This window comes from Amphiura filiformis, chromosome 11 (assembly GCF_039555335.1).
Source record: "Amphiura filiformis chromosome 11, Afil_fr2py, whole genome shotgun sequence".
NCBI lineage: Eukaryota > Metazoa > Echinodermata > Ophiuroidea > Amphilepidida > Amphiuridae > Amphiura > Amphiura filiformis.
This window is the reverse complement of record NC_092638.1, coordinates 63,341,563-63,358,537: the sequence shown is the minus strand read 5'-3', so window position 1 is coordinate 63,358,537 and position 16,975 is coordinate 63,341,563. Positions and strand designations below refer to the sequence as shown.

The 16,975-nt window shown below is 36.6% G+C and overlaps 1 protein-coding gene across 1 annotated transcript in view; it reads right to left on the bottom strand.

The window, feature by feature from the left end:
• Window positions 1-16,975, bottom strand: part of LOC140163844 (uncharacterized) — an 84,119-nt gene that overhangs the window by 9,399 nt on the left and 57,745 nt on the right. The window contains exons 15-21 of the mRNA XM_072187158.1: window positions 12,705-12,791; window positions 7,352-7,375; window positions 6,312-6,449; window positions 5,310-5,402; window positions 4,190-4,286; window positions 3,123-3,252; window positions 2,012-2,156 (exon numbers count right to left, since the gene is read on the bottom strand). Of these exons, the coding sequence (XP_072043259.1) occupies window positions 2,012-2,156; window positions 3,123-3,252; window positions 4,190-4,286; window positions 5,310-5,402; window positions 6,312-6,449; window positions 7,352-7,375; window positions 12,705-12,791 (714 nt within the window). The remainder of the gene's footprint in view (window positions 1-2,011; window positions 2,157-3,122; window positions 3,253-4,189; window positions 4,287-5,309; window positions 5,403-6,311; window positions 6,450-7,351; window positions 7,376-12,704; window positions 12,792-16,975) is intronic.

Sequence of the window (16,975 nt, the reverse complement as noted above, 5' to 3'; positions counted from 1 at the left end):
GCTTGAATCGGAACTTATGAACTGTGATAAAAATTATTAATGAGCAATCCATGCAGCATATAATAAAGTATATTTCTATTCGACCAATTGCAAAATAAGTCTTAAAATGAACACTTTGAATTGTTAAAGTTGTGAAACCCAAGAACATTACTGCATGTTGAAATCATTACTTACACATAACTAAGCAATCAAACAGCAGAATACTCATTTAATTGAATAAGGATCTTTTTCAAATCAAATAAAATGATACTCACACAGAAATATTTCAATTCCCATCAGGAATCTTGTTCACTCTGGTACTGGTGTTTCTAGATTTTTTTAGAACCGGCAACACTTCTGTCTGGTTTTGATGATGTCACCAAACTTTCTTGTTGCCGAAAACAATCAGTACCAGAGTGAACAAGATTCCTGATAGGAATTGAAATATTTCTGTGTGAGTATCATTTTACTGGATCTGAAAAAGATCCTTCCTCAATTAAATGAACTATCCTGATGAATCTGTTTCAAGAGCAGAATACAGGTTTTCTTTAATGGTCAGTTTACTTTTTCCTAATTTTTGAAAAAGAAAAAAGTCACATGGCTCACATCAGCTCCAGTAAGAGCTGGGGATAATGAGAGTCCTGCATGTGCAATTCATTGTATTGCTATATTATTGATTCATATAGTTTGTGCCAACTTTGCTGCAGCAGTATGATACATGGTGATTGTGTAATATATCCCGTAAGATCTACACCGTGATGCCCCGTGTGTGATAGTGACTCAGTGACCAGTCTTCTGGTAATCTTACCCTAACTTTGACAGTCTGAGTATCAGTATAGTTTGCACCATAGATGCAGAAACAAACAAATATGAAATTACAATTATAACACACAATCACATAATCAAAGCCTAAGAAAAAAAGTATCAAGGTGAACAATGTAATTATACATGAAATTAGGGTTAAGGTTAGATTAGGGTTATGGTTAGGGTGTAGAGTTAGGATTGGGGCTAGGAATAGGATTAGCTTACACAAAATAATTACATGAATGATCATTATTCTTAATTCCAAAGCAAAGCAGGGAGGAGAGTTGTAATGGGTCACCTAAATTAATTTCAGCTTGAGTTGAATGGAATCTTTTTGGCCTAGTTTCAGCTCTAGACAAGTCACTCAAAACATTGTACAAATTCATTTAGTATTCACTAAACATCACTCATGTCAGCCCCATAATTTTATCTCAAATCACAAAACATGATTTGTTACAACTCTGAAAAGTTTGATGGGGATAGAAAATAACATTGACATTTCAAATCTCCCCACCTTTTATACTTGGGCTATTAATTGATCTAACCTTGTTATCCCCTGATCCTCAGGTCAGGTTCAACAAACAGTTATCACTAGGATCCACAACATGCTCATCTATCAGGGCACATTTCTTTAACCTCAATTCATTGAATGACCGTCCTTTGGAAATTTGGGTACACAAACATACTCTGCAACTTGAGGTTTAATTTTGCTCTATGATTGTTTAATTGCGGTTATTGAACTATGGATGAGGCCATTGTGGCGCATAGTGTATATAGAATTGAAGTAACACAATCTGACAAATGCCACATTCCATGTGACTCAACCATGACAACCTACCCATGTGATGCTTACGAGATGCACAAGACACATGGAATTACGCACACGTGGCACATTGTGTTAATTCAATTGAATTTTTAAGTTGGTGTAACCGTAATAAAATTGGGCTAAACCAGTTGACATCCACATACCCTAGTCATGACCTTACTCTTCCACAAAGGGGGTGTGAATTTCAAATGGGGTTACAGGAGTGGATGACTCTATTGCACACCCTATGTGGGAGATTAAGGTTATGTCTTTAATAGGGGGTGTATGGATTTCGACTGGAATAGAATGTACACTTGTAACCCCTCTAGGGATATTAACTTTGTAATCAAATTAACTTATCCATGTTTTGTCTATGCCAGTGAGAGAACATCATGATTGATTTAAAACTGTAGTCTTATTTACCTTCTCAACAGCTACTTGATGATCAGCTAGAGCTAATTCCAGCTTGCAGAAGAGTCTAGCTTGGTCTTGTTGCAATGCTACAAGGGCTGTTTCCTCTAATGCAATCTTGTAGTCTAATTCAGCTGCTTGGATGCTGGAATCCAAACTATAGTGAAAACAAAATATGGGACATGTAAGTCAAAAGGAGGCACTTTTAGGCATAACAGTGAATGGAGAAACAGCCATAAAATAGCCAGGGTAATTTTTATGGCATTTGAGGTTTTTGCAAATTTGTGATGTTAATAATGTTGTTTGAAAGTTTCAGACTGAAATTTTCTCTTTACAGGACGATATCTAATTTTTTACTTTCAAGACATCCCGAATTCCATAACTTAGGATAGGAAAATCTGATTTCCATGCAAAAAGCAAGAGTTGAAAAGGAAATGATCTCTATTTTAACAATATGTGACCTGCTACCATGAACTCAGCGTAAAGTCACCACGACTTTATAATCATTTTGTTGAGTTGGTAGTTCGAAATATTTGGTCTGACTAAATTGATGTTCTTTGTTTGCCGCCACCTGTACAAGCTAGTAGTATTATCCTTCCTGAATGGCCCATTGTGCCACCATTCACAAAGGACATAGAGACATACTTAGTGGCTTTAACAGGTGAGTGAACACCAACGCAGTAGCCAGGGCGTTTTGAGTGACTAACACCTTGCTACTTTACGCTGATTTCGTGGTAGCAGGTCACATATGTAAAAATTCAAAATTTACCCTTTCCCAGAAGAGTACAGAGAAGAGGAACCAGAGGCAGAAGAGGACAACAACATTGACAAAGAAAAAGAAATGCCAAGTGGAAGAGTCTAAAGGCTGTTTTCCACTATCGGCAGATCGTGTGAGCAGCTGAGTAAGACGCACTGTGTAATAATACGTTACACACTTAAAGTATGTGCATCAGGTACTATGATAAATCCTTTAGGTCATCATGGTTTTTAACACAAGTCTCCACATACATAAATAAAAGGCAGTGAAAAATTCCAATGACTACTCCAGGATTTGCACCAGGGACTTTCACTTCTATAAGAATACTATGTATTGATTCCGTGTAAACACTTTAAATGCACTTACTTATCCTGTATATTGTCTTGCTTTTGCTGCTCTTGTTTGAGTTTCTCTACATTTTGTCGCTTTTTTGTGATATCTTGATTGGCCTTTTCCAAGTCTCGTTTAAGTTCTACAACAGATTCAGGCAGATTGTCTGTGAGCATAAAGGAATACAAACAAATTATTAATATTATTAATATCGTTTTAAGGGTAATTTCACACATACATACACACCCCAACACGTACGCACCCCCACACCTTCTCACAAATGCATGTACACACACACACCCCCACCCCCCCTAAACATAAACATGCTAAACAAGGATGTTATATAAACCTGTGGACACACATTCCTGAACCCACTAGCCAAACCACTGACATACTTACAACACATATATAAATTGTACTATATTAACTCACCCTGAAACATACTCCCAAACGAATGAATGCTCTATTATCATAGGCTGTTTACATCTTATCACCTATCAGGAGAATGTGGACACCCTTGTTGTGCTAAGTGTCCACAGTTGTGAAAATATCAGACAAGTGTCCTTGTTTGGGACACTTACAAATGCAATGACATCAAGGGAACAGGGAGTGTACACCCTCTATCAAAGTGGAAATTAAAAAAAACTGATTTGAACATTGCCAGACCTGCCAACCTACCGAAGTTAGACAGAGGGACATTGAGGCCAAAACCTTGTACATGTACACAATCAAGGTACCAACAAATTCAAAGACTTGAGGTGTGCAATACTTTCAGAATTCAGGGAAGGTTTTGCAGGTCTAAATTTATCATAATAGACTAAAGAGAATGCTATAGCAACATTTTAAAGTGAAATTTGCATCATTTTCTGCTGTTCTTACATTTAAATTTGCAATCACTGAAATTTTCAGAAAGCAGGAATGTCCCCCTTTTCATTTTGGAAAACCCCAAATGAGGGACAGTCCCTCAAAATGAGGGACAGTTGGGATGTTTGTATTGCCAATAACAGCCAGTTCCCCATACACAGGTTCAGTACCTCTTCAATGGGAGGACTCGGACTACACCTCTTGACTCCTTCCCTACAAACACACACCAATAGCATTACCTGATTCACATGGTCCAGCTACTCTTTTATGACTCTCAGCTATCTCATGCTTGTATGTGTTCTCTAGTCTAGACAGGGCAGACTGTACAACCAAAAGCTGTGTGTGGAATTAAAAGTAGAGAAGAAATACAATTATCTGGATTTTAAGTTATTACTAAAAACATGTTATGATTTGATAAACGGGAAATATTTGAATTAACAAGTTGCTGTTACTACTCCCAATTCCAGAAAAATACAGCAGTAATTTTTTTGGATTAAAAAATATTATCCTGTTTTGCAGTGGCATTTTTCGATGGCTCCCAGGGCATTTGCCCCCCCTGCTCAGTACACCACTAGCTGTTTTGCGAAATGAAACATAGCTAAATCCTAATCCTTTAGTTCCAACTGTCAATTAATTTTAATGTTTGGTCAACTTTTGGGCCAAAACATGCATTTTAGGGTGTTTTTGTATGCTGTAACTTACAATCATGCCCAAAGACCTGTAGACTAATTTCAGGTTATGCATTTTAATTTTTGGAAAACATATTTCTGAATGTCTTTTATAACCAATCAAAATTACTGTAAGATATTAAAATTATGAGCAAGCTCTTAGCCTATACTCAAGATTTTGAGTGCTTAGACTGGTTCTAAATCTTTGAATTTTGTGACTGCAATTGTTAGAAAACATGCAAAATTGCATGTTTAAGACCTATTTATTAAAATTTGACTTTTATTGGCAGTTAGTAGCGGTAGGTTAACCACTGTCTTGGGGCCATCCCATCAGCACCATCACACTGATAGCAGCTGTTAATGTCTTGCATATTTAAGACATAATAATAGTTGTAAAAAAAAGGATTAGGATTTAGCTATGATTCATTTATCAAAACAGGATAATATTTTTTAAATCCAAAAAAATGAGAGCTGTATTTTTCTGGAATCGGGAGTAATCAAAGCAATGCCAAACATCTTTACTATTCTGACTCACCAATATTTATCAAATTTGCAAAATTGTAATAAACAGAGCGTAACTTGATAAAACACTCCTTGTTTTCGTTTCAGGCATTTGATAATCAATATCTCAAAATTATCTCAGAGTCACAAATATGTAATTCTAGGCAAAACCTTTCATGTTAACACCCACCTGTTTGGCCTTTTCTTCAAGTCTCTTGTTCTGTTGCCGTAGTGACTGGATGACATCAGTATGCTCATCTAGTTGAGCCTTCACTTTCTCATCCTGATGTAACAAGAATAATGAAATGCATTCTTATAAATTTGAATCCTGTTTTAAATATTAAATTGATAACTTTCATCTGGTTACTTTTTAACAACTCATACATAACAGAAAAATCTACACCTTCAAGGAAATCTTATATAATGCATAACATAATTATTATTCTGTTATCATTCAACACTGATAAATCACTTTTGATGTCCTTTGATATGTATCACATATACACAGACATTATTTTCAATTTAATAAAATGACCATGGATGTAGTATGTCAGAGTATGATCAGACTATATATGATTAAAATATGAACAGAGAAGATAAACACCATCAAATTTCCTACAGGTTAAAGCCCTTACCATTTCATCATGTATGTCTGTATCAGTGTCTACTCACTCTCTCTTTCATTTGGTGCACCAGTGGAAATATTTGTATTCAAAAATTGGTAAATTTCGCAAAAAGTAATTTTCACTGACTATATGGCAATTTCCTTTCACTAAATTTCATATTCTTTTATGTGCTCAAATCAAACCACCAGTGTAGGGCAGGCCTTGCTGTTTGAGGCGAGCGATCGCTCTTGCTCGCCACCGCTCGCCCAAACTCAATTTTTAGTGAGCGATTTTCAACTCGCCATAGACACTAAATATCGCTCGCAGTGAATCACCCAAAATTGAACTGCATTCAAGTTTCAGCATTTTCAATGTATCCAATTTATCGTATTAACTTCTCTGTAAACGAAAGAGAGGGTGTCAATAGTGCATAATTGTTTCATATTGGTATGAATTATCTTTAAGACCTAGAGACTGATACGATCACTACACACTACAGAGTGATTCAGCTCTGAGAGTGATCGGACCACTGGCCTAACATCATGCTAGTGAGTAATTAACCACTCACCACGGGTGTGTGTACTTACTTTACCATCACTGCTGTCTTGTTCCTCTGGTTGTCTTGTCTGTCTTGTCTCTGTGTCTGTCCTTGTCTGTCTTATCTCTGGGTCTGTCTGTTTAATTGACGGACCTCTTGGTGACAATGCTTCTGCTATGCTAGCCATCTGTGACATAAATGAAATCAGTGATAATTAGTTGTGTTTTTGTAATTTGTATAATTGTTTCTCTTCAAATGTTAGTATGAAGGTGAAAATCTATTATCAGCATTCGGCAACACGAAAATAGAAACACTTCTGGCAAACATTAGTACCATATACACACTACTTTAAGACTTACTTCATCATAAACTGAAGCTAAACAACAACAACAACAACAACAACAACAACATCATCAACAACAAAATAAACATTTTATACAATACACATATTCCTGGGGTATATATCCTTACTAATTAATGTGGTGTTTCGGGTGGGAATTTGACTAAAAGGAAAAGGATGAAATTTAGACTCTGTAAAAAAATGGAAATTGCTCCTAAATAACAACAAACAGTAGAAAATAAGATCATAAACAAAGTTCTATTTGTTTGAAAAACAGAATGTAACACTCAACAGCATGTCAGAATCAAGTGCTGACAATAGTAACAGATATAGAATGTCAGTATTCAAAGAGAGAGAAATTAATATTCTGCAAAAATTTCCACTTTACAACATTAGAAAGTATGTAATTCATTAATACATGCAACAACAAACATCCTTAAGGTACCACTCAAATTTGGTTTTCTTTCTCCCAATGTTGTATCAAAGACCCTAAATACAGGGATGTCCAATAATTTCCAATAGCACAGCCACTTGTATCAATTAGCCTCTTTTGCAGTATGGACAATCGGCAATTTCAAATTTACACTCCCTGTGTGGAAGATTAAAAATGTCTTCCATAGCGGGTGTAATGAATTCCAACTGTAATTGCCCATTTTGTAGATATGAGTGAAACCATGACAACTACTACTTTGTAAATGAAATACGAATTTGGGAAAAAGTTCAACCATTGAGTGGCTCCTTAAACTTACATAATTGTGTGCATCTATTGTGTGCTATGAGACGATGAAGATGAATAGAAATACATGGAAATTATGATCAATTTCATTCAATATTAACTGCATGTTATGGCAGGGACTGCCTTTTGAGAAGAGCAAGATCAATCTTAAGTTGCATTTGCAAGAGCGATTTATAGCTCCTTCTTTGGCCACAGGTGCAAAGAGCTTTCTATAGCTCTTCTTAAAGAGATCAGAAGAGCATTCTACAGCTCTTAACATGATTTTCGAAAGACAGTCCCTGGCATGACATGTAGAGAATAGTAATAATTTGACATGAATGGAATACATGACGTAAAGTTTTATAAACATAAGTAAGCGACTGGTTTATTCATATGCTTGAGTAAACAGCATATGACCACTTCATTGCAGGGTAAAAGCATTTTGCTGAAAGGGTATTTTCAGATTTTTTTGGACCCTTTCAATTGTGAATTTTCCTCTGAAGGAGTCCAAAACATTGCCCAATGGAGTATTTTTATTTTGGAAGACATTTAATAATGTGTGTGTTTTTTTATGTAAGCAATTTCGCTGAATAAAGATTTTGTACATGTTAAAGTTTGACTTTGGATATGAAGGGGTACCCCCAAAGTGTGTGAACACGAAATATGTGTGATTTGTGTGTTAAAGAAAACCCTGCTTCATTGCTCAACAGACTCATTGCCCTTAATCTGATTCAACAGGCCCTCAACAAAACAGGATACAACTGTCAACCAAATGTTTGGTATGATGCCACATATCACCTCACAGAAGCACCATGGCTGAGATGTTTTCAGCGGATCTAAACAGTGTTCCTGTGTATCGCTGCCAACAAATTAACCTTATGATGGTCGCAATATGATGTCTAGTGGCCTAGGTGAATTTCACTAACATTTAAAATGCATCTAAGCACTTTAACTCATTGTAAGACCAAACTCATTGTAACTCTAGACAAGGCGGTTCTCGAACCACGAGTCTCGCCTGCTTTTGCGACCGCCTGCTTTTTCAATTACTTTTGGTAGCGGTAAATGAATTTGGCGGTTATCGGCTGGGCACGATATCTGGCTGATGAATTTGGCTCTAAATGTTGACTGGACCCACCAAGTTTCATGCCTATCCGACAGTTTTTACTAAGTTGACCGCAGATGACCCCTGGTGACCCTGAAATGACCTTCCAAAATTTGGCTTCAAATGTTGACTGTACCCACCAAGTTTCATGCCCATACAACAGTTTTTACTAATTTGACCTCAGATGACCCCTGGTGACCCCGAAATGACCTTCCAAAAATTTGGCTTCAAATGTTGACTGCACCCACCAAGTGTCATGCCCATCCGACAGTTTTTACTAATTCGACCTCAAATGACCCCTGGTGACCTCGAAATGACCTTCCAAAAATTTGGCTTTAAATGTTGACTGGACCCACCAAGTTTCATGCCCAGCCGACAGTTTTTACTAATTTGACCTCAGATGACCCCTGGTGACCTCGAAATGACCTTCCAAAATTTGGCTTTAAATGTTGACTGTACCCACCAAGTTTCATGCCCATACGACATTTTGTACTAATTTGACCTCAGATGACCTCTGGTGACCTTGAAATGACCTTCCAAAAATTTGGCTTCAAATGTTGACTGTACCCACCAAGTTTCATGCCCATCCAACACTTTTTACTAATTTGACCTCAGATGACCCCTGGTGACCTCGAAATGACCTTCCAAAAATTTGGCTTTAAATGTTGACTGTACCCACCAAGTTTCATGCCCATACGACAGTTTGTACTAATTTGACCTCAGATGACCTCTGGTGACCTTGAAATGACCTTCCAAAAATTTGGCTTTAAATGTTGACTGTACTCACCAAGTTTCATGCCCATACGACTGTTTTTACTAATTCGACCTCAAATGACCCCTGGTGACCTCGAAATGACCTTCCAAAAATTTGGCTTTAAATGTTGACTGGACCCACCAAGTTTCATGCCCAGCCGACAGTTTTTACTAATTTGACCTCAGATGACCCCTGGTGACCTCAAAATGACCTTCCAAAAATTTGGCTTCAAATGTTGACTGTACCCACCAAGTTTCATGCCCATCCAACACTTTTTACTAATTTGACCTCAGATGACCCTGGTGACCTCGAAATGACCTTCCAAAAATTTGGCTTTAAATGTTGACTGTACCCACCAAGTTTCATGCCCATACGACAGTTTTACTAATTTGACCTCAGATGACCTCTGGTGACCTTGAAATGACCTTCCAAAAATTTGGCTTTAAATGTTGACTGGACCCACCAAGTTTCATGCCCATACGACAGTTTTTACTAATTTGACCTCAGATGACCTCCGGTGACCTTGAAATGACCTTCCAAAAACTTGGCTTTAAATGTTGACTGGACCCACCAAGTTTCATGGCCATATGACAGTTTTTACTAATTTGACCTCAGATGACCCCTAGATGACCTCAGTGACCTTGACCCACTAACCAATACTAACCAATATGTCTCGGGTCAAGATGTACCCACCCACCAAGTTTGAGGAACGTGCGACTCATAGTCTCCGAGAAAATAGGCGGAAAGCAAACTTTAACCAAAACTTTAACCAAATTTGTCACATACACACACACACACACACCCCCACACATACGCACATACACACATACATACGGAAAAGTGATTATATAGTCTCCTGCCTTATCAGGCGAGACAAAAATGAGGTGATGTCACATAGTACCACTCAAAATGCATGAAAACTGGTAAAAACGCTCTGAAATAGTATGAGTTTGGGTTAAAAAGTCCTAAAATAAATAACAGTAGAGAAATTTGGAATTCGAAAAAGCTGAATTCATGCAAAAACTTAAAAACTGACATATCTGCATATGGAAGAGTAACACCGGGTGGAACTTAACAATGTGTCATAAATGTTAATGAAATGTACCCCTGGTAGATAACTGTGTGGCTAGACATTGAATGAAGAAACAAACTTTATCTTGTTTCTTGATCAATCTTAAGCCACACAGTGCCAACTATATCATTAGTCATGGTGAATTTCTTGGCAGCTTAAAATACTTATGCCTAAAAGCCGCCGCGCACATTTGTTTTTCTTAGTGCGTCTAGGTCAGCTGAAACGGCAAATTCATGTATTTTTTTCTTTTTTTTTGCCGCAAAATCATGAAATTCTGAGACATATTTGGAAGAAAATATACTTTATTCGATACTCGCATTGTTTAGGTATAAAAAAAAATTGATATTTGTACTTCAAATGTGTAAATCAACCACAATTTTATGCTGTGTACTTTTGAACATTTGTAAATGACATCTTAAATTAAGTTTTTAAAAAATCTATAAAAAAAAAGCATTCCGCCATGGTTTTTTTTAAACAAAAACCATGACAGTATAAAGAAATTCTATTTACAATAAGACATATGATTTCACACCACCAAATAGTATATATGGTTGTGCGCCCTTGAATTTCACTTCTCAGAAAAACCCATTGATTCTGAATATAAGCATTAAAATGAGCAGAAATTTGCATAATTTTAGCCAAATTTGGATTGGTCATGATTAGTAATATTAATTCCTGCAAGTGTACCACAGATGGGAGAGATCGAATAACTTTTAATGATTTTAAGCAGCCTTTTCTTTACAGAAACACCGGCATGGTTTTGCCTGAAAAATAGGAAATTCCCAGACATCGTAGACTTTGAGGGCCAGTCGTAAAAAATAATGACGGTCAACCTATATTTTTTTCCCAGCCAGAGGGATCAGGCAAGGGCTGATTTCAACCATCATAGCTGTCGCTTAAAACTGAGTCGCTCCTGTGAAGAAAAAATGACGTTTTCTTAAGGCAAATTTAGCACATATCTCTATGGGACTCTGATTTGGTGGTGTGAGATCTGAATGGAGCTGTGTGTGTGAGTCTCAACTTTTGATTGAGCAAGTTAGCCCTGTGCCTAATTCGTGTTTGGATTCACCAAGAAGTGCATTGACTGAATTTATGTAATTAAAGGTTAAAATTGAAGAGAACTGCAACATTTGCTACTAATATACCAGTGCTAAGGTGAGTTTATGACCCAAAATGTGTGTTTGAGTGAAAGATTCCATTTCGTAGGCCCATGCAATGTAATCATAATATTTTGTAAGCTTACATCATCAATGGCATGCAATGACTCAGTGCCAGATAGAGAAGACATTGCAGTATGGTGCTATAGGGTACTGGTCGGAACTCATGAAATAGGCGCCTGGATCAGGTAAGCTTACGGTTTGTGTGTTGGTGGGGGGTAGGCTAATTAAGCTTATGATTCCACTACTGGTAACCCAGGTAATGTTTACAATCATGATGGTATGCAATGACTCGGTGCCAGATGTAGAAGACATCAGTATATGGTGGCATGTGGGCTAGGGCACTGGTTGGAGCTCATAAAATGTGTCCATGGATCAGGTATGCTTAGGGGGGGTTAGACTTAAGATTTCACTAATAGGCCATATAATTCAACACTTATAATTCAGACATTGTGGTCATGTTCTTCTTTGTTTTTGTGTGTCTGCCTGGTTACTTGTCCCTCTTGACTGTAAATTGCTGAAAGCCTAAGTCTTGGTGAATTTTTAACATGGTTTAATCACAATGCTATCTTCAGTAGATAGCAGATGTCACAGACACAATGATTCTGCTTGAAAAAAAAAATTTAACCAGCTTCTTGCTCAAATTATGCTAAAAATAAGTTAATTAGATTAAAATAGTCTGAAATTAAGGATAATCAGAAACATGTTGCATCATTCAGATTTCACACCACCAAATAGTATATATGGTTGTGCGCCTTGAATTTCACTTCTCAGAAAAACCCATTGATTCTGAATATAAGCATTAAAATGAGCAGAAATTTGCATAATTTTAGCCAAATTTGGATTGGTCATGATTAGTAATATTAATTCCTGCAAGTGTACCACAGATGGGAGAGATCGAATAACTTTTAATGATTTTAAGCAGCCTTTTCTTTACAGAAACACCGGCATGGTTTTGCCTGAAAAATAGGAAATTCCCAGACATCGTAGACTTTGAGGGCCAGTCGTAAAAAATAATGACGGTCAACCTATATTTTTTCCCAGCCAGAGGGATCAGGCAAGGGCTGATTTCAACCATCATAGCTGTCGCTTAAAACTGAGTCGCTCCTGTGAAGAAAAAATGACGTTTTCTTAAGGCAAATTTAGCACATATCTCTATGGGACTCTGATTTGGTGGTGTGAGATCATATCTGCAATATTAATTTACCATCTTTACTTATCAAATTTAAGATATGGATCGGAATATATTTATATATGTTGGATCTATCACTAGTGGTTAGATGTAACATATTATAGTCTTACCTCTTCTTCCAGCTTTGATAACTTTTCATCATCAATGCGAGATGACAAGATATCTGACCCTGATCCATGTGAAGATGTCAAGCTTACCTAGATAACACAAGAAACAATGTGGAGTTATAAGCACCGTAAAAAAGAAATATGTTTTACTTTTTCATTCTCTTTCAACTTCAAGAGAACATTACTGTGATCCTTTCATCATGTAAGGTTCAGACATCAGGATGAACTTTTCTATGGAGAACTGATAATGGTGAAACAAATCTGAAAACCAACTCAATACTTAAGGGATCTGGAATGAGTGTTTTGAGCGTTTCGACAGTATTTTTTGTGGGACATGAGAGCACATCAGACATATCAAATTGCATTCTGAATACAAAGAATGTCTTTCTGTTATCAAATAATTTTCATTTTTTGACAATATAATACAAATTTTATGACAAATTTTTAAAATTTGATATTGTTCACATTTTTTATATATAACAGTCCTGGAAGTAAATTTTATAAATCTAGTGATATATACTTAAAGTGTATGTAGGTGGGAGGAAAAGCCGACGATCAATTGAAAATTTTGACCTTTCATATTGAAGATATGGATTTTTTTTCCCAAAAGACCTAATTTTTTTTTTGTGTTTTGGGAAAAAAATCCATATCTTCAATACTGAAAGGTCAAATTTTCAATTGATCGCTGACTTTTCATCCCACCTACATACACTTTAAGTATAAATCATCAGATTTATAAAGTTTACTTCAAGTACTGCTAAATATCAAAAACATCAATTTTTAATCATTAAGTTTCCAATATTAGTACTAAGTAATGGTTTGCTGTATTTGCCAATAGTGTTATCGTATCGCAGCTAAGTCACGTTATCTGTCAAAGTCGGGCCAAGCCTTTCACAATTAATCACTGATTAATAGACCCATAATACATTAAGTCGTCTATCATCTAATAATAAAACATTTTATTTGTGTAATTACTTGTTAATTAGTATACTCTATTTAATTATGCTTTATATGTTTATGCTTTATATATTACTCATTGTATCGGTACGGTTTTCAAATGTTATGGAGGGCCTGTGTAAGAACAGCATTTTAGCTGATCGGGCTAACCCTGGGTAAATATGATGTGATAAATTTAATAGAGCATAACTTTGCATAATGAACTCCTGACTCAGTCTCCTAAATCTTAGCTTTATGCCCTGAGCAGGATTCACCTTAAAAGGCATAATATTTGATATCACTGCATTTCACTTGAAGGCAGTGAACACTTCATACTCCCTGTATCTTCTCTAGCTGCAGTAATCAACACAAGGACATAAAATCTGAGCTGATTTGGTCTATTTTGGATTTTCATATTTCTTGGAGTGACACACAGGTAAGTGCATCACTTATATTAACTATTCTTTGGTTCACGTCATGTTCGGTAGTGATGTCAATGCTTTTCCGCGGTTGAGCTACAAGCGCCCTTGTACGTGTGTACACTATGCGCTATTCGAGACTGCGACCAGCGAAATACATGTATGCACCTACGTCACTACCGAACTTGTGTCAAACCAATGTATATATTCAAATGTAAGTTCATACGTACTGGTGATAAACAATTTCTAAATGTCTAAACTGACTTTCAGCACAAAAATTCAACTAACCTTAAAATTTCCGATCTTAGGATTTCCCTGATGATAATGTGTGTCCAGTGGCGGCGCCACGGGGGGCATGAGGGAGGGGCAACAGCCCCTCCAGTCAGACCTCTTGCCCCCTGTTTCCTCCATTAAAAACCTAAAATTGCGAATTGCAAAATTTCCATATTTTGCTGCAATTTTGTTCCCCAAATTCAATTTTCCCCTCAATGCCCCCCCAAAAAAATTCCTAAAACCTCCACTGTGTGTGTCACACATCAAAAATTCAAGGTGAGCTGAATTTTTGTGCTGAAAGTCAGTTTAAACTTATAAAATGTACATATTGTTACTTTTTCACATGAGAAAGAAAAAATATTTCACTTTTTGTTCTCAAACAAAGTTATAGCCATAAGACTGTATATGATTTCCATCAAATTTTAATTTTGTTACTGATCAAAAATGATAAAATAATATTAGTAATAACAGTCAAGAAAGTTTTCTATCCATTTTAGCCTGAAACCATAAAATGAAAGAAACCTCGCTGTCTATCTTGGTCGATTAATATGAAGCTCTATGTGGGATTTACTGTTGTAATTACAACTAGTCTTTGTCAAAGACGACTCACACGATCAGTTTCAGTTATCAGTTTCCCAGTCTGTAACACACGACTAAATTACAACATTATTTCAAAATTGCTGTTGTCCTAATAGTCCGACGAGTAGGACTGGACTTTTTTTTTTTTAAGAAAAAAACAGGTCCTATTCATCGGACTATGTTGTCCTACAAACACAACAAATTTGGCTGATTACAATTACAATTAGGTGTAAGTTGGGACATGTGTAATGGGGGTACTCAAGTTTGGTTTTGATAGGGGTGTGCCTTTGAGAATTTGAAAGTGGACCCATCAATAAACCAATTTTTCAAGAAATCGATATACCAAAAGCCAAACTTTTAGGCCAAATTGAACCCAAATTGTCTTAGTATTTATAAATTTTCCACAAAAGTTTGGTGAAATTAAAACTTTTTTGGCTAGATTGGGGCAAAATGGGCTATTTTCTGAAAAAATTGAGAAAATTTTGGAAAAAGGACCCATCCATTTACCAACATTGGCTTGGAAAAAGGCCAAAAATGCTACCTGTGTATGCGGCACATCCCCGTATGGTCATTTGTACTGAGTACCTCTCCTCCCCCCTGATGTTTACACATTACAAAATGCCACAAAAATCAAACCAGTCTTGAAGCAATGAGTAATTAGCTGATATCAACATGACAAGCGTTAGGCTTGTTCAGACGATCGCTTGTAAAGTCACATGTATGTACTTTCGAATGTAAACTTGCAAGTAGTGCCCGTCTAAACGCACTCGCATGTAGCTACATGCAAGTTACAAGTGACGATTTTACATGTAAGGTATCTTACATGTAGCGAGCTACATTCCAATGTAAGGCCAGTGTGAACAAGACTTGCATACACAGTATGTAACTCGCATATAAGCATGACCTTGATGATCCAATTCTGTTGTGATAGTGTATAATCATGGCATAATTTACCAGTGAAGGTCATGCTTACTTGTGAGTTGGCTTACAAGTAAGTCCCGTAATTGCTGGCTTGCATGTAAGTTACATTCGAAAGTAGGCTAAGTCTAAACACACCTATAATAAAAGCATGCACTGTTGACAGTTTATCTATCACATAAGCCAAAGCGTTGTTCAGTCTGCCCTGCTGGAAACTGACATATAGGGTAATTATCAATAATTAGGCAATTGGTGGTTTACTTTTTAGACACAGAAATCAGACTATAATAAGGTGTGTTTAGACGGTAGCCTACTTTCGAATGTAACTTACAAGCGAGCCAGCAATTAAATTATGCTACAGGCGAGTGTGTGTCCACACAGGACCAACTCAAAAGTAAGAGTGACCTTCAGTGGTCAATTATAACAAGATTATGCACACTCACAATAAGATTGGGCCATCAAGGTCATGCATACATGCGAGTTTACATGCAAGTCTTGTTCACACTGGCCTTACATTCGAATGTAGCTCGCTACATGTAAGATATCTTACATGTAAAATTGTCGAAAATAACTTGCATGTAGCTACATGCGAGTGCGGTTTAGACAGGCACTATGTATGCAAGTTTACATTCGAATGTACTAACAAGCCACTTTACACGCGATCCTCTGACCAAGCCTTATAATAAATTCAATTGTCAATTACCTACTTTGATGTGCAGTCATTTGCAACATATTTGAAGCCAAAGAAGCAGTATTTTATACACTGTTGACAAACTGCATTAAAACACGATATTTTAGCAGTACAATTTTGTGAATTTTCTGAACTTCCTGTGGTTTTCATTGTAAATCTTTATCTCCATTTTGTGGTTGGTTTTATACTGGATATATGAGTCAAAACATATTCTTACATACTTAATTGTATAAAGTAAGAAAACAATAACTTTTCCCCCAGTTACAAGTTATTTGAAAAATGTTTTTGAGATTGAGTGTTTCTTTTCCCCTTTCACAGATCTGAAGATGCTTCTTTCTGTTGTCTTCTTGGCAATTGCAATCACCTCATCTTTGGGATCCACTCAAAGTCAACAAAGTCAACCTGAAAATAACTGTAATACTTGCTGTCAAGGCCCAGGGGGTATACCGGGCACCCCA